We start from the raw sequence: 26,618 nt of genomic DNA, 5'->3' as shown, positions 1-26,618 counted from the left end.
ACGGAGGCAGGTGTGCACAGGGTAGAAGCTCGGGCAAGGCGCGCTGGTGGAGCCAGTTCTTGAAGGAGAAGGAGGGGCTTAGGTGAGAGCAGAGGGGGCCGCAGGTGTGTTCTAACCTGGACAGCTGCACAGGTGGGATGAAGGCACGGAGCAGCGGGAGCCGCCCCCTTCCACCCCCCACCCCCAGTGCTATCCTTGTCACCATCCCCAGGGTCATTTTCCTTTTGTAATTGTCAGGGACCTGCCCTTTCACTGTGGGCCTCTCTGCCAGGGGTGTTTCCATCTTTGTGTGGTGCTCTGTAGTTTTGCTTCAGGCGCTATCTGTTAACTACAATAAAGTCAACACAGGGCTTTAAAGCGCTCGGAACAACCCCATAGAAAGAGAAGCTTTTGTGAACAACTGAAACACCAGAAGGTCCGTATGTTGTTCTGAAAGTCAAAACAAAAATGAAACTGTTGTTCCTTGGGGTTACATCACTGGTATAGGCCGTGGGCCGGAACAGACCAAATGTGGTACTGGCCGCTTCTCCCTGTGTCGTGTCCTATGCGACAAGGGTCAGACATGTCATTTGGATGCTTTGCCAAGACCAAAGCTGTTTGGGAAGAGTGGGATTTGTTAACAGTAGAGATAAACTTTCTGGCATGTCCTCAGGCCATCATGGGAATGGCTTTCCCGATTCACAACACCGATTTCCTTCGTTCGCGCCACGCGAGTTCTCATGTTCCCGAACCAGTGCCCCATTTCCTGGTCTACGCGGGATGACTAGGCAGGTCTTCTTTCAAATCAAGGTCAGCTGGTAGAAAGAGAAAAAATGGGCGCAGAGCGTCATTATCTAGTGGCAAATCTCCCAGGAAACAAATGGATTCTTGACTTTGTCAAATGGTAAAAATAGTCAGAAAAGAAAATTGTTTGAAGGCGCGGCCTCCACGGGGCGTTTCTGAGGTGTATCTAAACCAGGAGAAGGATTGGGAATGCTGAGCAGAGATGAGGGCCAAACCCCGCAGCTCCAGGTGTGCGCCCTTCCCCGAAGGTGGAGTGTGTGGACAGAGCGATGTTGGCGCGGGGGTGGTGGGAGAGGCCGTGTTCCCAGGCAATCCCTGGAGACGTGGGCTGGCAGTTACCCTCGGAAAGAGAAGTTTAGGGCACTTGGCATTGGTCTTGCTTGGTCTTTGAACTTGATTTCTCTGCTCTTTCCGTAATTGCATCTGATTTGCCACCCTGTGCTTGTTTTGCTTAGTTGTATGACAAGTGAATTTTGTATTTTTTCTGGAGGAGGCAGCAGGTGGCCCTGGAGAAGTGACAAGGAGTGTGGAGCTGGGGCGGATTCGGCCGAGTATTTCTAGGTGATACAGACACAGACTTCGGTGCTCTGGGAGGATAGATACGTGAAGCTATAATTTCAACCAATTTAGTATCAACAACCTTTTCGTTCCACAGTTCAGATGGGGACACAAAGCCTCTTCTCGTGTTTTCATTTGGTTTGATAAATGTTCATTTCAAGGACATTGAAAAATACTCGTTCTCAGGAAAATGTTCCTATTCACAAAACCTTGTCACACATCAGGTATTCACTGAACACAACTGACGAGGTATTTGGAGCAAATGCCAACTACCCACCGTGCGCTAAGCACTGCTTCCAGACATGAGTGCTCACGCGAGACGGCAAAACCGTGGCTTCCCTGTCCCAAGATGTTTAATGGAGGAGGGAATCGGTACCCTGTGGGTCCAAGAACGACAATTTTAATTTTTTTTATTTTTAGTTCTGGTAAAACACATATAACTTAAAATTCACCATATTAACTATTTCCAAGTGTACCGTTCAGTAGTAACGTGCACTCACAATGGCTGCGCAATCTCCAGAACTTTTTTGTCTTGTAGAACCGAAAGTCTGTTCCCATTAAACAGCACCTCCCCCGCCTTCAGCCCCTGGAGGCCACCACTCTACTTTCTGTGAAGGTACCTGCGTACCTCATATAAGTGGCATTATTATACAGTGTTTATCTTTTTGTAACCGGCTCATTTCACTCAGGTTCATCCATGTGGCGTGTGTCAGAATTTCCAGCCTTTTTTATGGCTGAGTAATAGTCCATGTGTGGATACGCCACTTTTCGTTTTTCCATTCTGCTGATGGACACTGGGTCACTTCCACCCTTTGGCTATTGTGAGTCCTGCTGCTGTGAACACAGGTGCACCACCAATATCCCCCAGAAGCCCTGCTTTCATTTATTTTGGGGGTATCCCCAGCAGTGACAACGCTGGGTCACGTGGGCAGTGGCGGCTTTTAACGAGCACTTGTCTCTTGCCTCCCAGGCGCCTTCAGGAGGAAGACCAGCAGTTTAGAACGTCGTCGCTGCCGGCCATCCCCAACCCCTTCCCTGAGCTCTGCGGCCCCGGCAGCGCCCCTGTGCTCGCGACAAGCTCCTTACCTCCTCCGAGCCAGGCCGCCGCCACGAAGCAGGTGAGTGCACCCTTGGCTGCAGCCCCAGTCCACGGGCTTTGCACGGGTGTGGCAGCTCGTGACTTTGGGCTGAAGGGAGGGAAATCGTGGGATCTTTCCCTTGGTTCTTTTTTTTGTTGCTACCATATTTGTTGTCTTATGAGGCTTTTTAATTTATTGGCCAAAACTGCACTTACTAAGTTCAGGATGTAGCTATATGTTTTAGAAAGAATCTAATCTCATAAGAATGGAAAATAATAATAATGATAATTTGACGTTTAAAGATGAGTTTTAGTTCTTTGAAAAAATCAATCACTGGATCATCCTCATTGCTTAATAATTCTAGGTAAGTTAGGTGTGAAAACACCAGGCTTACTCGGGCACCGGAACTGCAAGACAGATAGTTGAAGGGTTTTCCTATTGTAGTTCTGACTTTAAATTTGATCTGCTCAAGGCAGAACAATTTTCACTTGGCCCAGAGGGTGATAGCTACCTCTTTGAACGTGCAGTTTCTATCTAAAAGTAGGTCTATGAAGTAGATATTCCACAGCCATTGCCCCCAGGCGAGGAAACTGTGCCACAGAGAGTTTCAGTGACTTTTCCAAGGTCAAATAGCCAATAAGTCAACGTATCAGAGAAACTGGCAGAGAAATGGGTTGGCAGCTCCCCCGTCCTGGTCGGCAGGGCCTGGAGCCGGGGTGGGTTACAGGCTCTGGAGGGAGAGCAGTGAGGGCTGGTGGTGATGATCACAGCAACAGTCTCTGATACTTGCCGAGTGATTTCCATGTGCCAGGAACTGTTCTAAGTGGTCTGTGTTTATTTTTATGTTCATTTCTCAAACCAACTTTATGAATTAAGTGCAGATATACTTCTGTTCTGCAATGAGGAAGCGGAGGCAGAGCCGCAAGTGAGCTGGCCTCCAGGTCCAGAGCCTGAGCCCGGAGCCACCGTACTAACAGGCTTCCCGGGACCTCGACTTAACTCCTCTTCGACATGTAGAGTTTAGCCGCTCCTTTGCCTTTCCACTGGAATCGTCCTCTCCTCCTACTCCTCCTCCCCCTCTGCCCTTGGCTGCCCCCACGCAAGGTGGGCCGGCAGCGCCTGTCTTCCGCGCACCTGAGGTCCTGCGCTGTGCGGGCCTGCACTCTCTGAGACGGGCCTTCTTTCCGGTGTTTGCCGGCTTCCGAGGGCTGCTCCCACTGACCTCGGCCTCCAGAGCGGGCCGCATCATCGTAGCACTGTCAAAACTTAGAAGGTGAGGTAAGTGTCCCCGCCTGGGAGCCAGCACCGGCTGGGCTCAGCTCTCTGTCACATGCCTAAAGTGCATCTGGGATGTCTACCTCCCTGGTGACCTTCTGTTTCAAATAAGGATCCAGACACACTGTCTATGGATTTGTCACTGAGGTTGTTTACAAAGTTACCCATCCTAAAATAAGACCATGAAAATGTTATCTGGCCCTCGCAGCCATTGGCAAGAAAACTGGCCTCCACCCCCGTGGATTGTCCAAATTTGTAAGCAGAATAAGGAAACCTGGGAATTTTGCCTGCTGGTGTTTTTCTTGGGATCTGGGTTAGCTCCCCGTAGGAGCGTTGCGTTGGTGTCTGTGTGTGTCGCCCAGATTCCTCACGCCTACTGGGACACGCCAGAGCAGGAAGGCGGTTTCTCACTTAGCACCACTTGTAGAAAGTTATTGTTCTTTGTTCTTTTTTCTTTTTTTTTTTTTAACTGCTCATAGGGACATTTCTCTGTCTGCACTTGGTTCTGCCTTTTGATCTCATGAAAGGTATGTTTCATTGGTCTGGCTGGTAGCGGGTGCCAGGCAACCTCCAGCCACCTGCCAGGGCCCTTTGGTCTAGGATCATGGTGGGAGATGGTGTTGGGCAAAGGGGTTTTGGTCCTGGTCCTTGCCCTTTGCTTGAGGGAAAGAGAAATCTGAAATTCCTTTTCCTTTTGTATGAAGTCGGAGTCAGGAGCTCTGCAGTAGCAGCAAAATAGACGAAGGGGACCGATGTATTGGGCCTGCCTAAAGTAGCTTCATTCCCTGGGAAGAACCCAGCCAGTGTAGGAAAAGGAGCAGCGTAAGGCTCTTTGGAAGGTAACTGAGGAAAAAGTGAGGCCATCGGAAACCTCTTTGGTCACATTGCCGTGGTCACTAGTAAGAAGATTCATGATCAAGGCGGGGACAGGGAGGGAAAAAGCAGAGATACGTAAACATCCAGGCAGAAGGGAATACCATTCCCGTCCAAGGCTTTATGGCCAAAGCATCACAGAGTTCCCACTTAGGTAAGTTAGTAGCTGTTCTTCTGCCTGTCTGTGGGTTTCCTTCCTAAGTGACTCCTTGGTGGCTGCATAACGGGGCTGGCGTGGTCAGGCGCTGGTGTCTGGAGAGTGGCCGCCGTCACAGGGCCTGGGGGCTCCTCCCAGTCCCCCTGTGGCCGGGCCGGGCAGGGAGTGGCGTCAGGTCCCTGCTGCTGCGTCTGCAGGCTCCCGCGCCTCTGAGTTCCAGCCGCAGCTCGGTGCGCCTCCTTGGTAGACATGCGAGACGCAGGCTCAGCACCTTGTGCAGGCTGGGGCCGTGGGACCCCAAGGAAGGAAGGAGGAGGGAGACTTCTGTAGGGGAGCAGTCTCAGGGAGAAAAGAGCCCTCTGCCCACCTCTCCCAGTGGCACGTGGAACTCGTCCTGCCGCCACCTCCCTCAGATGTCCCTCCCACCACCTGTCACCTTGAGCCCTTGCAACATATCAGGTCTTCTGCCAGACCCTGAGACTAAGATGTTGGCTACAATGTCCCCAGCCTTTGCTCAGCACCAGCCAAGCGTGGGCTGGCAGGAACATGGGTCCTGTGTTGCCAGGTTTTTGGATGGTTCAAGAGAAATCAAAATTCACATCTTTAAATCTGAACTCTCTAAATTCTGCACATTTCAGTTTTCTGTAGCCACCACGTAGGCCAAAGCAGACATCCTTGCAGGCAGGTCCTGCTCTGCAGGTGTGTCGCCGGGTTTGGGCGAACATGCGAAGGCTGTGCTCTCGCGAGGCGACCTGTGCGCCGTCCTGTTGGTCTCACCGTGCCCGGCGTGCTGCAGACTTGCCCCGATGGACCACTGAGCTGGTGTCCAAAAGGGTTCAACAAGCTGGGACAACGGCCTGAATCTAAAAGGATGACATTAAGTAGGGCTTCAAAATGACTTTGTGCACATGCAGCTGGAAAAGTGTCGTGACAAGAGCAGGAGCAGTGGCCACTGCTGCTCGTGAGAGGGAAGTCTAGGGCAGGAGACAGCAGCCGCCACAGCCCCGTCTGTGTCATGGGGCATGCTTCCTCTCTCCACTGCCGGAGCTGCGGGGGCCGGACGGGGCCTGTCACCCAGGAGCAGCTGTTGGACATTCTGGTCGGCATGCCAGGGACCCAGGAGCGCGAGGCGGTGGAGAGGGCCACCGAGGCAGCGCCCTGCCCGTCGGGGCGCAGTGAGTGGCGCGTGGTGCTTTCACGGCTTGAGGAAGGGGAAACCAGAGAGGCGAAGCCCGTGGCAAACGTGCGGAGATGCTGAGAGAGCACGCGGGACCCCGGAGGGGCGCGCTGGCTGAGAACAAGTGCGGTTGTGCGAGGGGAGCTCATTTATCTGTAGATTTAAGATGAGGTCGCGGGGACCTTCGGGGTGGCTCTGACAGGCTGCGCTTTCTCGCTGCAATAAAGGTGATCCTGCAGCCACTCAGCGGGTTGCCAGAGCAGGCCTTCATTGGCTCTTCAAACACAATTAGTCACATAGCTTAACCCCGCTGCTAATAGGGCATAAATCTCATCTTGGCTCCATTCAGCCCTTCTCCCTCTGTTTAATTTTTAAAAATTAATTTTCTAGAACTGAATTAATCATCTCGCATAGGGTTTTGTACATACCTTTATTTACTAATGATCAAAATTAGGTCTTCTGGGGCTTTAACTATATTTTTGAGGAATGGACTGTAATGTTAGACCATCCTTGGCGAGGAAAAGAGATCTGGTCAGAAGGTGCCTCCCGGACGGAATGCTGCCTCCCGCTCCGCTTGGTCCAGGCACGGCCGCAGGCGAGGCGAGGCGAGGCGCCGTGGTCGGCAGCCTCCGAGATGCAAGTGAGTGTGCCACGCTGGGCTCGCAGGGGCGACAGGTGCGGTGCCGCGTTACTGCTCAGCTGACTGGCTCAGCACGGGAAGTTTATGCAGGGCCCCTGGAACCAAGGAGACCTGCCAGTAACCCTGGGTTGAGTGTCCGCAAGGTTCTGGTGGCTGCGTGGCTGTGGTCTTCGTGTATCAGCCTGAGTCTTAGTATCGCAGTGGCTGTGAAGTGTTCCTTCCCGCGGGGCAGCTCAGCTGGGCTCCCTCGTTCTCCTTGATTTGAGTAGGGTCTGGCGTTGCTGTCTTCCCTGTGCCGTTGCTGAGTTGACCGAGAGCTCTGCGTGTGTGTTTCTCACCTTCTGTTTTCCAGAGTGCCAGTTACCTGAGTGAGCTGTTGGGAGGGGGAAAAAAATGCAGGCTTGCTGAGTTTGGGAAACGCACCCTCTCTCACGTTCTTGGAAATTCACATGTCCTATTTGGTTTTGGAGGATCCAAAAAATCCTATAGGAAAGAAAACCTATTTGACTCGAGTTAACCTCGAGCTTCTCACACATTTTTGATCACACTGCACCTCTAACGCCACAGAACCCACCGTGGGACAGGTGCGGAATTGCCCATGCTCCCTGTTAAAACGGTGAATGCCCTCCTCGCTTTTTCAGGTTTCCCTGGCAATATTGCCAAAACCACCTGCCTTGGAGCCCTCAGGGGATCCAGCCCCTGCAGCGCGAAAATAATCCCTAAGACTCCAACACGACAGCATCTGCCTGCTCCTGTGTTTGCCTCTCAACGAGGGGTGCGATTGCAGGAGGGCAGCCGTGACCTGGAGTGGCCGCTTGTTTAGCTAAATGTGAGCCAGGAAATCGTCCCAGGACTCTCAAGTGAAATCCCAACCACTCGTGTTTCTCTGGGCCGTAAATACTTTTAAAATATAAATTCTCTAAATGTGAGGGGCCTGAGACGGCTCCTTTATTACTGTATCACACATCTCTGGATATCTGAGTTGCGAGGAGCACTGGAATACGGGCCCTTCCGTGACCCACGTCTTTCGCAGGAAGAATCACCCAGAGCCGAGATCTGTGCTGCCCGTGTGTGGGCGCACGCGGCGCGGCTCCCGCTGAAGCAGCGGCCAGGGCAGCGCCGTCGTCACTCACCTGTGGGCGCTGATGTGTTCACAGAGGGCTGCCTCTTTTGCTAGTGACAGGAAATCATTTTCTTGGCGAACCGATTCGCTGATTCTTGCTGCTGCTTTGACTTGAAATGTCAGTAGGAAAAGGGGAGCCACTAGACGATAACCCTTCCCCGATCAGCCCACCCGACAGCTTCTGTCCTACGTGCCGTGCTCGAACACCGTGCTCGTTTGTGTTGGGAGCCACAGTTCACCAAACAGAGAAGCCTGCTACGTCCGCCGAACATGAACATCCGTGCTTTGTTTATACCTATAAACAGTCCGGAAGGGGTGTCTGCTCCGTCATGAAACCTGTGCCCGTGCCAGCTCCTCTTGGTTTAGCATAAAGTGTTTTACGACATTACAGCTCATGACACCTGAAGTGTCGGGCCCTGGGTCTCGCCTGAGGGGTTCCGTGCCGCGTCCAGCGTGGTGGCTGCCTGCGCTGTGGCCTTCTTGTTTCCTCTACATCTGTTCTTTTTGTTTTTTAAGGCTCTCACCGCAGTCTCTTAACTGGTGTAAAGGAAAAAGTAATTGGAGGAATAAAAGTGAAAAAAAGAAAAAGAGAATCGCTGGAGGAACCCGAGCAAGGATGTTTTGAGTGCTATCAAAAGAATTCGGTAAACATCCCTCCCCGGGCGCTGTGCTGGGGCCGGACATCTCTAGGAAGGGGCTCGGACGCTGCCCCGTTGGGGAGGTTTGTAAGTGCACACCCCTGCTGGCAATTGTTTTTGTTTGTTTTTTTTGGTCCCTGAGAGAACCAAATGCTGATGACTAATGTGCTTTTTATCTTTTACCTTACCCCAAAATAGTCTCCTCGTTGTAATCCCACAACAGAGATTCTCTTGAATCAAAGCAGCACTTTCTAGCTTTATTTATAGAACTCTGGCATCTTCTGATTCATTTATGTGAGGAAACCCAGAAAAGATATACATGGAAACGTCACGTAACCACGTGCTCTTGCTCACGGGCAGTGTTTGTTCTCGCGGGCTCATCTCTCCACGGAGCCCAGGGGGTCCCTGCCAGCAGTGGTGGAACGTCTCAGGTACTTGAGAAATTAGAAAGCGACGTTGCTTTCTTGTTCGTGGAACTTTGGAAGATAAGTGTGACCACACTTTCGTCTCTGACCATTGAACTGTCAGGGAAACTATTGCAACAATATTGACAGACTTTGCATCTGCCCGTAGTTCCTGTCCCTCTGCACTTTACCTGGTTTCAGTAAAGGTAGATACAAGTTTAGATACGTACCACAAGTATTTTCTGTGTTTCTTAACATGGTCTTCATAAGAAACACTCTGAATAGCTGACAGCTACATGGATGGAAGTTGCGCTGTGCCGCACTTGCCTACTCCACGTGGCTGGGTATTTGCACGCTTGCCCAGTTGTCTGTGCTACAGATGATGTTTCACTGAGCATCTGTGATGTAGCTTTTGTCACATTGGGAATTCTTTTGCCAGGATAGGCCCTAGGAGTCAGGCTCCTGGTGAAAGGTTATGAGTGTTTTATAGCTCACGATCTATGTTGCTCTATTTCTATCTGCAAAAACCTCCTTGATTTTCAAGACTCCTGAGCCCTGGCCTGGTAGCTTTCTCCACCTCTGCATTCTCCCTAGTGAGACAGTGGCTTTGGGGACCTACCTTTCCCCCATGGAGGTAGATCTCCATGTCCCAGGTCATTAGCTGCTGTTTGCAGGACTCCAGGGTTGGTATCTTCAGAACACAGCAGCAACCTTAGCAAGTCCTCTGGCTTTTCCATGGCTATTTCTGGGGGTATAGTGATTGCAGAACAAGTCAGCCCTGTGTGGCTTTGTAGTGACACAGAATCAGAGAGATTCTAATGGCATCTGCATAGCAGGTCACCACATAGCCACCGTGTCCAGTCTCTGGCTGTAGGAGCTTAGAGATCTCTGGCTGCGTTGCACCAACAGTTCTACACCTTTTCTTTTTCACCTGTGCAGCACAGCTCACCGCCACCTGTCTCCCCTGCACGGTCTCTAGTCCAAATGATCGCCCTGGGAGAAAGGACCAGAGTGACCAAAAGCTGAGTCCAGTCCTGAGTCCAGTCATCCAAATTCCTTAATTTCCTTACTTTGATCATTATACTGTGGTTATAAAAGAAAGTGTCTTTGTTTTAGTAAATGCACACCAAACTATCTAGCAGTAAAGGAGTCATATGTCTGCAACTCATAGTTAGATCGGGAAAAGGAATGGGAATTTGATAAGGCCAACAGGTGAAATGTTAATATTTGGAGGACCCAGATTAACAATATACGGAAAGTCTTCGTACTACTTTTTACAAACTTTCTGCAAGTCTGAAATTATTTAAAAATATAATGCTAAACAAAGAAAAACCCTGTTTAAAACCAAAAGATCACCTCTTATATGCACCAGCATTTCAGTGTTTTCTTCCCTAAGAGGAGAAACATCACAGAAAGTGGAAGTCACCAGAGCATGTGACGATAATTCTTTGTATTTACTGGAACCTCATCTTTTAATGCACAGGCCAGGGCAGGCTCTGCAGGGGTGCCCTTGCCTGGGACTCTGTGAGGGTCATCTACGGCCACCTGAAGGCAGGAGGACATTTGTTAACTGAGCAGTTGCTGGTTTGTCATGACTTCTGGGACCAAGGCATGCTCAGAGCCGGTGCTGCCAGCCACGGGGAGCACAGCCAGAGCTGCCTCCCTGGGACCACGAGGTGCTCCAGGTGTCCCCACACTTCTAGGAGAAGTTGAAGACATGCAATGCTTCTCTTTCTTCCTTCTTTCCAAAAGACACAGAATATCCATGATTATGTTGGCAGAACACACTGTGCAAAGCAGGTTGTGTGTACCATGCCCGGCTGCAAAGCATGTAAACGTCATCCAAGCAAGCGGCGTTCCCGAGGCTTCAGCCTTTGAGCTTCAACATACTGTGAGAGGTTCCCAGGAAGATAAAACATGAAGGAATGAATACCTCATCTCAAACACAGCGCCAGCCTCATGATACGTTTAGCTAGATTTGCATTAGGGTACATTAGAGTATATGTATTAGAGTGTGTACCCGCTTACAGTTCAAAAGGATGATCTTATTGCAATTAAATTTTGCTCCTCCAAGCCTGCAGTTTAGCTGTCCCTTCTTGATCTGCTGGATTTATTTGGGTAGATCTTTTGTTCAGCCACCTGGAGGTGGGTGAGGGAGTTGATACTGGGCCCTGTAAACTCTGGTAAAGTGCGTGAAACAAAAATTTAAGTCTCTTCCTGATGTGTCGCTGCACAGCCTGGGCAGGCTAGTGGCCCATGTGGTCTCCAGCCCTCCGAGGGGAGGAGTGTGGTGGAAATCAGAGGGTGGGGAGGGCTCTTCCTGCTTGAAACACATGGGCAGGTGTGCAGAGCCTAACCCATGTGTGTGCACCTTTCCTGGGAGATGAAAATCTCTCCGAGTCCCAGTGCTCTCTTGGCTGTCCGAGCTGCAGCTGATGGGGCGGGCTGTGACAAAGCTTTAAGAGCAATGGCATTTGGAGGGTGTTGGAAGTTGTGCTCCTCTTGCTCTCAGACACGCTGCTGGCGGTGGTGCAGCACAGCGTAGCGTGGGCTCTGTCTTCCAGCGTGGCCACCTCCACGCTGCCCCACTGCACGGTCCTCCCTGGGAGCACACACTGGAGTCTGCCACCTGGGGTTGACAATGCCAGGAAGGCACCGCCTACGCGCTGCCCATCCCCGAGAGGACGCCCTGTGCACTGCCATCCCCGGGCCCCTGAGGGGGCTGCATGAGCCCAGCTCTCGGGAGCTGTGGGGCAGGTGTGCAGCGGGCCCTGGGGCACTGTGCTCAGCGCTGTTGGCCTCCTTGAAACCAGTTACATGAAAGGGAAGAAACTTAATTTTATTCCGTTAAGACACCAACGTGTATCAAAAGCATAACTGGGAGCAGCTTTTGGAATGTGAGATTATGAGAACCGGGTTGTGGTGTTGAGGGCAGGAATCTGAGGACGACGGGCCCTTCGGATGTCAAGGGTGAAACCTCAGTGCTGATGGTTCTGAGTCGCAAACTAAACCTGGTGCAGGAAGCCAAGATGCGAAGCAGAGAAAATGAAGGGGATGGATAAAAAAAAAAAAAACATTTTGATAGAAAAATCCGCCAAGTCTACACATGGCCTGTTTGGTGTCATTTTTGACCAGTCTCACGCTGTCATGATTTTCAGTTATTTTCCAGGATGCTTTTGGTTGTCAGTAAACAGTAGAAATCTCAGAATCCATCTCCTCCCACTGTGGGGTTGTTTGGTCTCTGGACACACATCCAGTGGGTGTGGTTTTCTCTGTGTCTCTGGTGACGTGGCATTGCCATCGTGGCACAAAGGCGTTCTTTCATGAGCAGACAGGTTTGTGGCCCAAGTCCCCAGAAAGTCCTTTGTCTCTTATCCTGTAATTATCCTCTTTGGTGTAGTTTGGATTTTCCCTAATAAAGGGCAAGTGGTTTTTGTAGAAATGGAAGCTGTTACCTTAAAGTGGACTATGTTTATGTTGTGGACACCGGAAGCACCAGATGCACCCCTCCGTAACCGTGGCCCTGCTCGGATCCAGCCATCCAGGTCTCAGGTACTTAAAGGGTGTCTGCAAAACCAGCACTGTGTGGGCTCTCATTTTCTGTTTATTATAGATGCCATTCTGCTTACTTTTATAGATGCAGTTTTTGTTTTAATTTAGTTTTGTATGGTCTCAGCCTTGGAATCAGCTCCAATCCCTGATACAGAGCTAGGATGCACGTTACATTCACCTAGCCTTTTTCAAAATTTGAAATCCAAAATCCTACCTAAAATTTCCAGAATAGATCAGGGTTCCTGCAAGTAGAGACAACACATAGAAGCCTTTGATGAAGTAGTCAGAGGAACAGCTGAGTGGGGCCCATGGGGCTGGGCATCTGGGTGTCCAGGCAGCAAGGCTGCCAGGGTGTCCCGCCCCACTGAGAGGTTGCATTTGATGGGAACATAGATGAGGCCATTTGTATTTGGTCTTTCGGTGGTGAGTGATTACCTCCTTCAAAGAGTGGCTTTGATGTTATAGAGCTACTGTCATGAAAACCACATGGTTCTGGTTTAAAAATGGGGAGAGAGAGAAGAGAGAGGTCTGTGCATTGAAGCACAGAGAGAGCCTCTAATCTGTACAAGGTTTAGAACATGGTGAGCGTGGCGTTAGTGTTTAATTCAATGTGCTTCAATAGTTATAAACTGTTTGGATGAAGAATTGAATTAGGGTCTTGGGCTTTATCGCATACTCTGTGGGTTGGCGTATGTCCCCTCAAAAATCATGTTGAAGTCCTAACCCCCAGTACCTCAGAACATGACTTGACTTAGAAATAGTGTTGTTGCAGATGTAATTAGTTAAGGTGAGGTCATACTGCAGTCAGTCAGGCCCCTAATCCAGTGTGCCCAGTGTCCTTATAAAAAGGGGAAATTTGTACACAGAAACATACAGGGGGAGAATGCCAGGTGACGCTTCTCTAAGCCAAGGCATGACAAAAATGCCCGCAAACCACCCAGAGCCATGGGAGAGGCCTGGAACCAGGTCTGCCTCCCGGCTCTCGGAGGGCATCACCTCTCTGGATGCTGGGTCGTGGACTTCTGTTCTTTGGAAATGTGAGACAATCACTTTCTGTTGTTTAAGCCACACAGTTTGTGGCACTGTGTTGTTGCAGCACTAGCAAACTAATACATATACACTGAAATGAGTTCTAGGTTGATCAAGCTGTTAATGTAAAAAAATCATACCTTAAGAGAAGTAGGAAAAAAACATAGTTGAATAATTAATTGGTCCTCAGGCTAAGGAATCACACTTTAACTATTAAAGCAATAGGTGAAATCATAGAAAGGAAGATTGCTGAATTTATCCATAAAGAAAGTTAATGCTATAGATTAAATGCTAAGCTGTTGACAAGCTGAGAAAAAAATATTTGCAGTACTTAGACATTTGCAATATCCTGAGTAAAGAGCTCTTATAAATCAGTGAGAAAAAGATAAATTCCCTCTCTCTGTCCCTTGATCTCTTTTCCTCCCTAGACTTTTTCCCACTCCCAATCATTCACTACTCCCAAGAAAAACAGTTTTCAACTCCTTTTCTTCCCTCTTCTAACCTCCCACCGGGTACCTTAGCCTGAAGCTTGATAGACAGGCGCCGCTATCAGAGAGTACTGCCTGCTCTACCCACCTGCACCCGCCTGCCCGCCCGCACGGGGACACGGGCCTGTGTCTTCCTGGGGCCAGTCTGCCATTCGCAGCCACCCCTGGCCTTCTCAGGGACACTGAGCCTGCAGTCGTTGCCTTTTCCTTCCTCCACTGTCGGTTTTGTCCTTGGTCAGGATTGTCCCCGTCAGCGTCCACACCTGCCATGATGCCTCTCGCCCAGAGACTGCCGTGCGTCTCTGCTGCTCTTCTGCAAGACTCCTGGGACCAGCTATTTAGCTCCGTCTCTACTTTTCATCTCCTGGTCTCTCCTCCACCGACCCCAGTCGGGCATTCGGTGCCACTCGTTGCCTGAAATGAATGTCATCGAGGAGTCTGTAAACCTACCTACCACTGGTCAAAGCCAGTGGCCAGTTTTGGGTGGCACCTTCAATGTCATCTCAGCAGCTTTTGACACAGCCTTGATTCCTCAAACACTTGCTTCTCCAAGCTTCTGTGACCCCAGCTTGTCATTGTTTCACCTCTCTGCTCCTTCACCCTTTCGCTGTCTCTGCTCTGCCAGACCTCGAGGCTCAGTCCTCAGCCTCTCGCACTCCCCAGAGATCCACCTCCCTCAGTGACTGGATTTGGACCCATGCTGTCAGATGCCACCATATACTCTTGACTCAGACTTTCACATCTCTGCTGGGACTTGTCCCTGCTGAGAGATGCCCTGCATCTTCACTTGGTCCTCTGGTTGCCATGTGAAATGTTAAATAACACAAAGAAAATGTGGCCAAAATACACTCTGCCAAGGCCTCTCCACTTAACTAGAAGGCATTGCTGTCCGCTCAGTTGCCCTGGCCCAGACTGAAAAATTCACCCTTGAACTTCCTTTGGACTTGTGCTCCGATCCAGCCACTCTCCATGCACAGCGCGCCCCGGGTGAGACTTTTCCACTGCTCTGTTTCAAGGACCAGCTTGGGACATCACAGAAGCTAGTCCCCAGCTCTCCCGACCCTGTCCACGGCCCAGCAGCTTCTGTGCTGTTTCTGGAGAGTCGGTTAAATCTCAGTGTCCTCCCATCACACCTGGCATGAGATCCGACTCGCGGTCGAGGGCGGCCGGGTCCTCCCTTACCTGCCCCCATGCGTCTCTGTTACCGAGGTCCAGCCTCCCTGGCCTTACTGGTCTCACATTTGCCATCCCACGCCCACCGCTGGCATCTCCCCGGCGGCTTCTCCCTAACATTGGCTCTTTCCTGAGACCTTTTCTTGACTACTACTTTGTCATCGTTCAGGTGTCAGTTCAAAAGGTGTCAGTTCAAATGTCACTGCCTCTGAGGTCCATGCCAGGCCACCTTGGGAAAGACAGTGCCCTGCGGGCCCCGCTCCACCACAGTCCTGGGCTGTGTTTGTACCTCTCCTGCCTCCTGAGTGATCTTGTTTGGTGACACATTCGGTCTCTATCTTTTACCACTAGAGCGTTAACCCCCCAACCTGTCACCACTGAGGATAGGAACAGGGTCCCTAGTTTACTCCCCATCGGTGCCTCCGAGAGCTGAGCCCGACACACCGGGCAGGCGAGTGCGAGAGCGATGGCCTCATCCTTGTGGAAGTGCCAGGTGCTTCTCTTGGGGGACAGTCGCCCTGGCTTTGGCAGAGCCGGGATCAGAGCCCAGCTCTCCAGCACCGGTTTGTCACAGCTGAGCCCTGCTGCCACTCAGGAGCAGGAAGAAGAGGAAGCCGCCCCTCACCGACACTCCCATCGGGATATGGCCCAACCCACGCTGAGTGGGTCTGAGGCCTGGGCTGCCACTCAGGGTGTTTGCTCTCCTCCGGTGCGCAGCGCGGCTGAGAAGCGCCCCTTGGGAGCTTCACAGAAAAGAGGACCTGGCTCCACCGAAAACAATAAATCCGTGGTTAGCGCCTTGGCCTTTAGAGGAAGTGTGTTGGGCCTTATGGCTTGTTTCACTGGAGCAGATGGCTCTGGAAGCCCAGAGGAAAGCAGCGATGGGGGCGGGGGCGGTCCCCGGGCCTGGGCTGGAGGAGCTGGGGGAGGCCAGGGAGGGCTGGGGTGCGGCTTTCTAGTGGACCTGGCTGAGGACGGCTTCCATGCCTCCTCGAGTCGAGGCTGTGCCTGCCTTTCCCTCACAAATTTGGTCACAGGGGCCAAGAATACTGTTTTCGGAGGAAGATGATAGTTTTCCTTGATTTCTTAAAGCCCCTTTTTAAACCTTGTCAAAAACACCCAGCAGTCCAGCTTCTGTCCCCACCGTGCTGTTAGATTCCTCTTGTTCCCGTCAGGGTGACATTCACTTGACTAGAGCCAGAGGGGCTCCCAGTCTGCAGCCTGCAGGACCTGTTGGCAGTGCTGGGCCTGCTCTGGCTCCCGGCCCCCTCCTCCTAGAGACACCCTGTGCTCTTGTTTTCCACCATTCTGTCTTGGTTTCCACTGTCCTTGGTGGCCGTTCCTTCTCCACTTTCCTTGCTGAGTCATCGTCTTTTTCCCAGTCTCTGAGCACAGGTCCCCAAGGGCTGGGTCCCCCTCTGTCCCTTGTGCTCACTCTCTCAGCTTTCCATCCTGTCTCTGCACTGCGGTTCCCAGGGTTTCCCTCCCATCCTCACTCTCCCCAAGCCCAGCTGCCGCCTGGCACCTCCACGTGAATATCTAAAAGGCACTGCCAACTCGGCGTGTCCAAAGGCAGCATCGGGTCCGCCCTGGGAACCTGACCCTTCTGAGAACTCCATCTCAGGCAGGGGCAGCGCAGCCCCCAGCCCCGTCCGAATCCCTGATTGCCTCCCTCACTCCTCCTGCGAGCATCCCGCCACGTCGGCAAATGTACCAGGGGTGGACAGCCACCACCTGCCTCCGCCGTGGGAGCGGGCCTCCTTTGCCTGCCTGGCCTGCATTGTTGTGGGACCTCCCAACGCGGCGCTTCCAGGCAGTAGCTGTCACACGGGGCAAAAGCCCTCCCTGCTGCCTGGAGGGCCTTTGCTGGTAGCCTTTCCCCAGACCTTCCTCCTTCCCCTTCCAGCCTCGGACACCCTTTGGGTTCTGCCACTTGCTGCCAGCTTCCCTCAGCTCAGGAAAAGTCCGTGAGGTCAGGGGTTTTATTTCAGGAGCTGAGTCCCCAGCACCTCGGTCCCAGGACACACCTGCCGCGTGAGCGACCAGGGGACAGCATCCCACCCACCCCATGCAGGGAACCTAGAATGCCTTGGAAAGTTTCACCCACTCCAACTCGAATCTTAAAATATTTTAAAATTATAAGGTTACATTTGAGGTTTAATGTTTCATAACTAAGTTTGATTACTACTAAAAAATGAATCTTTTTTTAAAAAAAGATGTTACTGGAAACTCCAGTGGGATTTCACTTGTACTTCTGTAGCACTGACAATTTCTGTCTGTTTTCACGTTATAAAATGCTGTGGTTGACCACGATAGCTACATAGCCATGGTTTAAGCTGAGAGATTGTAAGTGACCCATTTGTTTTGTTTTGCCAAGACTGTTGTGATTCCTGTCAGCAGAGAGAATTGTCCCGTTCATGCCCGAGTGCTCTTTCCCAGTAGTTGTATTTTATCTTAGGCTGCACCCAGACTGCATCTCTTTAGGTAGCGGCACTTTTAGAGCCGGGTGTGGATGCCCACAGGTGCAACACAGGGCAGGTGGGTGGAGGAGCCTCCCTGGTGTCTGGCTGTGCAGCCGCGGTGCCCCCAGTACCAGGGCTCATCAATGTCGGTGTTTGACACCGAGGTTCAGTCTTTGGATCTTTATACGAGTCAGAGAGCCACCCTCTTCCTGGGAAAAAAAGGCCTCCAAGAAAATAAATGCATTAGAAGCTGCTTCCCCACGTGTGTTCACAGGGATGCTCTTCCCACCCCACCCCACCCTGTCTCCTTCCAAAGGTGCTGGTTCAATCGGAGCATGACCCTCTGCAGACTGCGTGCGAACATGCAAACAGGATGGAGAGTCAGGAATAAGTTGGCCATGATTTATTACCAAATTGCCTGTGTCCAGCTAGGAGACAAAAAAAAAAAAAAAACACCTAATATTTTAAAAATAATGACTGCTCGTAGTAAAAGCAAAAAGTGAAACAAACACTACAAACAGGTAATTGGTAAAAAGTATGATTCCCTTTTTCCTCAGTTCCCAACTCTTGACTCATTCTCAGAGATGAGCACTGTGGACAGTATCTATATCTTTTTGCAAAATTCATGTGCATTTTTGTGTTTTCCCCCAAAGCTTCATGGTGTTCCATTGCATAGACGTACTGTAATGTATTTAACCAAATCCCATTGTAATGAACAGTTTTATTGTTTGCAGTCCTTTTTAATTATAAACAGAGCTAAAATGAACATTCTGTGCGTAGATCTTTGGTCACTCAATGGATGAGTGAATGGACAGATAGATGAATAGGCTTGTTCCCAGCAGTGTCGTTGCTGGAACAAAAGATGTATGTGTTTATGAGTATATGGGTGGGTATGTAAAATTCATTTTTATAAATAGTGTCAAAATGCTGCATATCCCTTATAAGATGGGAAGACGTGACTTTGAGGCTGGCTGCCGGCAGGCTGTGCAGTTCCTTGCACCATGGCTTGGACAAGTTCTCTCTGCCCAGGGCCTTGCACCACTGGGACTCCAGGGACAGTGCCCTGGGTCGTGGGGAGGCAGCGTTCAGGCAATCCATCGCTTCCATTGGCTGTTGCTGTAGTTTCAAGAAACTCTAGATGATGTTTACTGAGCCTGTCTGGGAGCAAATGGGCAGACCCCAAGAGGTTTGACATGGCAGCATTTGCTTTCATATCTGCCTGGAAACCTGTTTGAGCCTGAGAGCTCCTGGCGATTGGAGGATGGGGGTAAGATGTGCACAGTCCGTTTCAGGTACTTACTCTTTTTGGTGTCAGACCTTCTGAACTTGTGTTTAGTCCATCCTTTCATTCACTTGGTTCTAGAGGAATTAGTGCCCAAACCGCGGTGTTGGGTGTGCGTTTCTTCCGCGTCAGTCCCACGGGTGCAGCCCTGCCTCAGCAGGCTGGAGTCGCCGGGGGTTGTCAACACTGGTGGGTTTTGCTTGGGTTGCCTGGGTTTTAGTACTGAAAAAGCAGCAAGTTGGGAGGCCAAGGGGTGCCAACGAATACCTTTTGCTTTTTCAAAGAAGTTGCCATAATTACCATTCCTGACTCTTCCCAGTGACCAGTATTTTTGTGGTCATATAATCTCATTTTAATGGTATATGTTTACTTTCCAAAAAATAAGGAGCTTTAGGTAGTATAAAGATTATTAGTATAAACGATATTCGTAGCAGATGTATTTTGGAGATCAAGTGGGATTTTGATGGTGAAAATTATATCTACAAATACATTTTCTTGAATATTGTAATTGAATAAAAATACAGCCCTAAGCAACAGCTCCACTTATGAAATTTCGCTCATGGCTCTCATTTTCTGCATGGTCCAGACCACAGGCTGACGATTACAGCCCTTTGGTAATCCTTTAGGCTCTTTCTCAGCCCTCAAATTTTACTTTTTCCTAAATTTCCAGTAAATCCACCTGACTTCCCTCACTAGCAGCTCCACCCATCCCATGCACCAGCTGCATGCCCCTGTCTGTCACCGCCCTGTCTGTCCAGCCTTATGTCCCACCCTCCTACCCATGCCACAGTGATAATGGGGTCTTAGCAGATGGGACCACTGCAGAGCGGATGTTCTGCTCTTGCTAAGACCATGCTGCTGGCCCAGGGAACTGGCCTTAAAGAGCCTACTGGAGGTTCGCTACTCAAGAAATTCACAGTAAAACCTGCCCTGCATACTGATGGACTCGGGCAAGAATTTTTCTGCAACTGGATGACCATAAATAAATGACATACTTTGAAATAAGAAGTATAGCTTGCCCTGATAAAGACAGTAAGTTGTCTGAAAAGTAGACTCATTATACTGCTTTAGGTGGGAGTGACCCACAGACACAAGAGGGAGGGACAAGGCAGTGGGCCGAAGTGCCACCTCCCTTCCCTGTCTGTGTGCTAGAGCTTGGCTGTCATGCAACCGTCAGATAAAGGGTGCAGGCTAGGACATGGGGGCCCTGTGATGGTCAGCTTGGGGGAACCTTCTGGGGCAGGTGCAGACACACACCTACAGGGGCCCGTTTCTCGGGGCTGGCCTCCCAGAGCACCGCCAGTGCACACGGGCTGTTTTGCTGAACCCCAGTGAAGTACGCGTCTGTGATTGACCCACGCTGTGCCCGTGTGCTTTGGGTCTTAAATATCTGAGAGAGTAAAGACAGCTGGCTAATGGAGAAAGGATGGGGTTGCTCCTGGTGAAAATAGCAACAAAACAAGGGCTCCCGCTGTCATCTTCATAACCTCTCATGCCGGGGGTCATTGCTGGCCACGTGGAAAGACACCAGCAAAGTGCTGGGTGAAGAGGAGAGAGCCGCAGATCCGCATTTTCACCCAATGTGGTTTTTTAACTTTTATTTTGAAATAATTTCAAACCTATAGAGAAGTTGCAATAGTAGTACAAAGAAGTCTCATGCATTCTTTGCCCCAATTCCCCAGTTGCTAGTATTTTTGCCACATTTTAAGTCATTTCCATTGCCCCATGTGTGTGTATATATAGATGATACGTATATGCCTGTATCTACATTAAGTGTACACATATCAGTATTCTTTTCTCTGAACCATTCAAAACTAATTTGTAAACATCAAGCCCCTTTCCTCCTAAATACCTGAGTCTGCAACCTAAAAACAGGGTTACTCACTTACACGGCACAGTACAGTTACCAAAGTCTGGCTATTCAACACTAATAGGGTGCAGTGTTCAAGCCGCAGACCTCAGGCAGATCATCCCGATTGTCCCTATACGACCTGTTACTCTTTTTGCACTGGTTTTAATACCCCGTTAATTCCCTTTGCCAGGGAGCATTCCTCAGCCTTCCCACATCTCTCGTCCTAGACAGGTGTTTCCTGAAGGACCTGTATTGTTCAAGAGTCGGCTGTATTTTCCTCTTGCGATTAAGAAGCAATTTGGAGGAAGTCAGTTTGAGACTGCCTCAGTACCCTGCTCCCTCCAGACATGCGTTGACTAGTTTCGTCATGTAGCAATGATTCTTGCCTGGTTTTTCTAACTCTGTCATTCTACATTTTGAGTGGGCATTCTGCTCTAAAGAATGCCTTCGCTCCCACTCATTTATGTCAATATTTGCTAATCTGTAAGGACACATTAGTTATTATTATATTCAATGGCTTGTAGTTCATTACTGTCGTTTGTTTTTATGTTCACGTTGTCCCCACCTGGGCCGGTGGAAGCCCCTTTCAGGCTGGCTTCTGTTTCTTCATGACATGGCCCTGTCACACTACTTTCTTGCTCCCTAGCACAGATTTTTCCTGCTCTGTAGTCAGCTTTGTGGACATTTGGAACTGGGTCATTCCCTGTGTCCAGGCTGTCCTGTGGGTCGTAGGAAATTGAGCGACATCTCAGCCTCCACCCGCTAGGTGATAGCAGCACCACACACACCAGCTATGACAGCCTCACATGTCCCAGATGCTGGCAAATGTCCCTTGGGAAAATCCACTGCCAAGAACCGCTGTCCTAGAAGGAGGGAGGGAGTGAAGGAGTGTTGCTTTCTTCACCAAACTTTATGTTCAGTAAGAGAAATATTGGTTCAATTCTTCAAGCAGCTTAGGCAGGAAGAGTCTTATGCTTTATTTCTTCTAGTAGCACAGGAGAAGGGGTGCAAGGAATGTTTAGGCTTTTCCTACACAGAACTTAGAACCTGTGCAGAAGCAGCAGGACAGTATGATGAAGGGCCTGCCCCCAGCCCCGCAGCCTCAGCCCTTGGCAGTCTCGTCCCGGCTACACCCATCACCTGCTCCCTTTGTGTTGTTTTCACGTGGATCCTGGCCACCACGTTTACCTGTGAGCGTCTTAGTGTGTTTCTGTAAAATAGCATGAATTTTTTTAATGAGAACCATAATGCCATTATTACACCTAATTCCTTAATATCATAAAAAACACCCAATAATCAAATAAGAATTATGTTTAAACTGCACCTTTGCAGTCCCAGTACAGTGACTTCCCTGAAAGGCAGTGCCACCCTGGGAAGGGCCTGGCTTTAGGAATTTGCTCCCACTGAAGGCTCTTAGTCTCGGAGGAAAGGCCAGGCCCAAGGCAGCCCCGTGGGCTGCACCCCCGTTATTCCTGCTGCAGGGGTACCTGCCCCCAGCAGAACTGTGGACGAATCTGAGTTTTTGGCTCTCTTAGACATCATGTGGTCGGCCTGGCTTCTGAAGGGGAGAGCCCCTCCGCGGCCCCTCAGCCAGGCTCCTGCCGCTGCCCCTTCCCTGATGGCGGGTGGTGTGGTGGGGGCCACTTCCTCCTCTAAAGGACTGTCACTGCCCTATGGCTTCGGCTGCTTTAACTGGAAAACCAAACTCATTACAGGATTGTCAGCTGTTTAGACCTGAAATGGCTAAACCCCCACCAGTGTCTGTGGAGCAGAAGTTCAGGGTGAGAACTTTTGTGTCTGTCCAAGCACCGTCTTGGTGGCTGCAGCAGAGATCTTGGTGCTGGGCCTGCACCTAGAGTTGTCCTTCAGGAACATGGAGCCCGCAGCTCTGCCCACAGCAGGAGACAAATAGATGAGTCTGTCTGAGATGATCAGGTATTGAGTGTTTGCTCTGCGTTAGATACGTCCACGCGTTACCCTATTTGACCCTCAACATAAGCATGCGGGACAATCCCGTTTTACCTTGAGGACGTCAGCAGTCAGAAGGGTCGACACAACAGTCCAGGATGGCAGGTTCCAAAGTCCAGGCCCTCACTGCTGTGCCAGGATGTCCCCCCATAACTGATACTTTTAGAGAATTTGGGGTGTGGGGCCTGGGCGGTGGGAGAAGCTGTATATAAAGGGCAGGGGGACCACACCGAGAACATGCTCAGTAAGTGTTTGCTGAATGGGAAACTGAAGATCCAGAGATGCTAGATGGACTGGCCCACAGTTCTGTGACATCCCTTAACAAATTTCACTTTAAGGGGTAGCATTCTACCAAAAACATGGGCAGCCATCTTCATTCTTGGAAATAGTTCCCTCATTAGAGACGTGTTTTAGTGAAGCCTGGCAGCTAGCAATTCGACTAAAGGAAATAAACACACACTAAAGCTCATGTATGAAGATATTCCAAGCAATGCTGTGATAAGAATGAAAAACTAGAAAAAATCCCTGTGGACAGCACTGGGAAATTCTTCATGTTTGGAACAACTATATGAAGAAATGCCTTACAGCCTCTAAAACATCCAAGAAACCCAGTGACCTGGGGAAATGTTTATGATACAGCGTGAAGCTACACAAGCCTGATTGCAAAACTGTGTGCGATATGATTGCAATTACGTCATTGTAGCTATTTATAAATATCTGTGCAAAAGCATACTAGATGGGTATACCCTAGGATTGTAACAGCGAAGCTAGGAACTGTGTGATTATCAGGGTTTTTATTTCCCTTTGTTCCTTATTTTCCAAATTTGTTACAGTGAACACATTACTTTTATAATAAACTAATTTATTTATGTGTCTGTACGTGTGTGTATTAATTGGGTATATGTGTATGTGTACATGTATGTGTATATTGTGTATTTATGTGTTATGTATGTGTGTATGCATGTGTTTGTGTATGTACAGATTGAATATTCCTTATCTGAAATGCTTGGGACCAGAAGTGTTTCAGATTTCAGATTTTTTTCAGACTTTGGAATATTTGCAGTATACTTACCGGTTGAGAATCCCTAATCCAAAATCCAAAATGCCCAATGAATATTTCCTTTGAGTGTCACGTCAGTGCTCAAAGAGTTTCAGATTTTGGAGCATTTCACATTTTGGATTTTTAGATTAGGGATGCTTAACCTGTATATATGTATATATTTGTACATGTGTACACGTGTGTATATATGTATGTCTTTGTATGTATGCCTTTATGTGTCTGTGTATACATATGTGTGTGTTGGTATATGTATGTATGCATGTGTTTGTATATCTATGCAGATGCTCATATGTTTGTGTGTACATGTATTTGCATGTATGTATATGTGTACCTATGTGCTCATGCACCTATGTGTATTGCATACTTGCGTGCATGTACATGTGTGAGTTCTTGTGTACAGGTATGTGTGTATATATTTACGTGCATTTTCATGTGTGTGTGGAGGTCAGAAGTTTCCAAGCCTGCATCCTCTTTGCTTGGCCCATCCGGCCCCCTGGTTCTGAATGTGTGACTTTACTGCCTGTCCTGACCGTGTGCTTTAGGGTCCCCTCTCGTGGTCTCAGCCTGCGGCCTCAGGCTCCTGAGGAGTGCGTTGGGACTGAGAACACTGGCGGAGAGACTCCCAGGCACGCAGCAGGTCAGAGACAAAGGCTGGAGGCTCTGTGCAGAGCCCCCGTGGCGCACCCCCGCTCCCTGCCTGCTCCTCGGGCGAGCAGCGGCGGGCTGTGCAGATGCTGCTGTTCCACGCCCATCCACGTTGTGCCCGCTCACTGCCTGTCTGCTTGGCGTGAGTCTGCAGGCGCACCCGGGCCCCTCCGGCTCGCAGTGACCCTCAGGCCCCTGAGCATCAGCCCAAGAGAAGGGTGTCCCCGACGGCAGTCCCCAGTGCCAGCACTTGCCCAGTGGTACCAGCCGATTACTGCAGGGCCAGGCAGGGGCAGGAAGAGCAGGGGTGGACACTTGCTGGCCCTGCAGCCGCTCACGTGTTTGTGTTTGTGAAGGACCCCTTGTGTGTGTCTGGAACTCGTGGTTCTGCCCTCCCCATTTCACACAGCTGCGTGGAGACCGTGGGTGGCAGCGACTCTCAGCTGCTGTCACTGTCCTTACACACAGGGAGTGAGTGCCCCCAGTGGTCCCAGCCCTGAAGGACGGTCTTTTCCTTGTGTGTTCTAAACTCACTGCCATTCTCAGCTCCCACGAATGTGTCCTTGTTACGCGGTGCCAGGGCTTTCAGGATGCCCTTAGTGGAGGCCTGTGTGCCCCTCGCACACCCCGCAGCCCTGGCCTGTAGGCCTTGTCCTGGAAACTAGGAGGAAGCCATTCAGACAAGGACGTCTTGCTGGAGCACCGGAGGGAAGGTTTAAACAGTCACCAGCAAAACGTTTGGCTGAGAGTTGGAAGCAGCTTTGGGTTGTGATGAAGGCCACGGCCAAATGGTTTCAGATGAGAATAAAATTCAAGGGCAGTAGAAGTGGTGCGAGCAACTCTTCCCCAGGGCTCTTCCACCAGAGGGGTGGGTGCGCAGTGCAGAGCCAGGAAGAGCAAACAAAGTGCTACCCTCTGTCCAGGAGCTCAGGAGGGAGAGAAACCAAAAACGTTCCCAGTGACAGCAGTGAGTGCTCTTTGCCCGTTGGCATGACTGTGTTCCCACGAGCCTAGCCCCGGTGGTGTCGTGCCCGTGTCACGTATGAGGAACCTTGGCTCAGAGAAGTACACGGCGCCTTTGCCTCGCAGTGATCCTGACATGGGGTCGCAGTGATCACCGAATGTGCACAAGCTTCCGGGGGGTGTCACTCATTTGAAGGTTACCCTGAGGGGTGTGGCCATTTCTGTAGCATGTCTCTCTGCTGGACCCGCTGCCATCCTCACCATGGATCATTAAAGTGGAAGGTTAAATTATGGCGTTTGGCCACAATTTGGGAATCTCCAACATTTACAGCTAAGCTATCTTTCAAATGTCAATTTCTCCCCCAAAAATACACTCACCAAGGAGTCACATCTGAAAACAGAAATCTCTAACTGTAAAGCAAGGCAACTGAGTCCCCTTTGGAATCTAAGCCTCAAAGGACAGTAGCTGCAAGAGGGCCCCTCCCTCTCTGGGAAGAGCCCTGTGGTGGCACCCTTAGCCCAGATTAGACCTTTTAAAGGTGACACCCAGCAGGATGCGTGTATTGGTGTCGGCAGCCTAGACGCCTTTCATAACATACTGTCTTCTCTTTGTTCCTCTTCAACCCACCAATGAAGATTTTTTTTAAGTAGCTTTCAATTTTATTTTCTACAAAATGATACCACTTTATAAAAATTGCCTTTGTCAAAATGACAGGTTATGCATATCCATTTTGGAAGAGTTAAAAAAAAATTCAGATGAGCAAGTCAAAATGATCCTTCCAAACCAGCCCGCCTTCCTGGTGTGAAACACCGCGCTGCCGGTCTCCTGTGCCGCTGAGACCCGTCCACTGACAGAGCTCCTCTTACGGTCTCCGAAAACCGTGCTGGGCCTTCAAGAACTATTGCTAAAGTTATTTTTAAAACTTTACCTCCTTTAGAAAGGGTTTGCAAGGACTTAAAATATTTATAATTCTCACTGAACACTTAAAATCTATAGATTATACAGCAGATTTTCTTTAAGTGAGAGTCGCGGCAATTGAACAGTTTTATTGTGTGTGTTCTCATCACGGTGAATAGAGCCATACGATTATGTGCAGCGTTCCAGTTAGCATCCCTTATGTCAAGTAGCAACACCATTAATTTGGAACAGAAAAAACATTTGTAGAATTATATTCTTTTTCATTAAGATTAGCTTAACCTGCCCTGGTTGGTTCTGCCCCGGTCTGGAGTCAATTTAATGTGTCCCCAAACATCCTAGGCTTCAAGGGCCCACCCAATTTGAGGGCTTTAGGACCCTTAAATCAAAAGTCTTTTCAAGGCTGGGCGAGGCTCACCCCTGTAATCCCAACACTTTGGTAGGCCAAGGCAGGAGGATCACTTGAGGTCAGGAGTTTGAGACCAGCCTAGGCAACATGGCAAGACCCATTCTTTAAAAAA

General features: G+C 50.0%; 1 protein-coding gene across 4 annotated transcripts in view; it reads left to right on the top strand.

Moving 5' to 3' along the window:
• The window catches only part of GRB10 (growth factor receptor-bound protein 10), a 180,414-nt gene that overhangs the window by 117,442 nt on the left and 36,354 nt on the right, over positions 1 to 26,618 (top strand). For all 4 annotated transcript variants that reach the window (XM_012650633.1, XM_012650636.1, XM_012650634.1 and 1 more), the window contains one exon: positions 2,312 to 2,459. In XM_012650633.1, coding sequence (XP_012506087.1) covers positions 2,312 to 2,459 — 148 coding nt within the window. The remainder of the gene's footprint in view (positions 1 to 2,311; positions 2,460 to 26,618) is intronic.

This window comes from Propithecus coquereli, unplaced genomic scaffold (genome assembly GCF_000956105.1).
Source record: "Propithecus coquereli isolate 6110/MARCELLA unplaced genomic scaffold, Pcoq_1.0 Scaffold336, whole genome shotgun sequence".
Lineage (NCBI taxonomy): Eukaryota > Metazoa > Chordata > Mammalia > Primates > Indriidae > Propithecus > Propithecus coquereli.
This window is presented reverse-complemented; position numbering and strand designations above follow the sequence as displayed.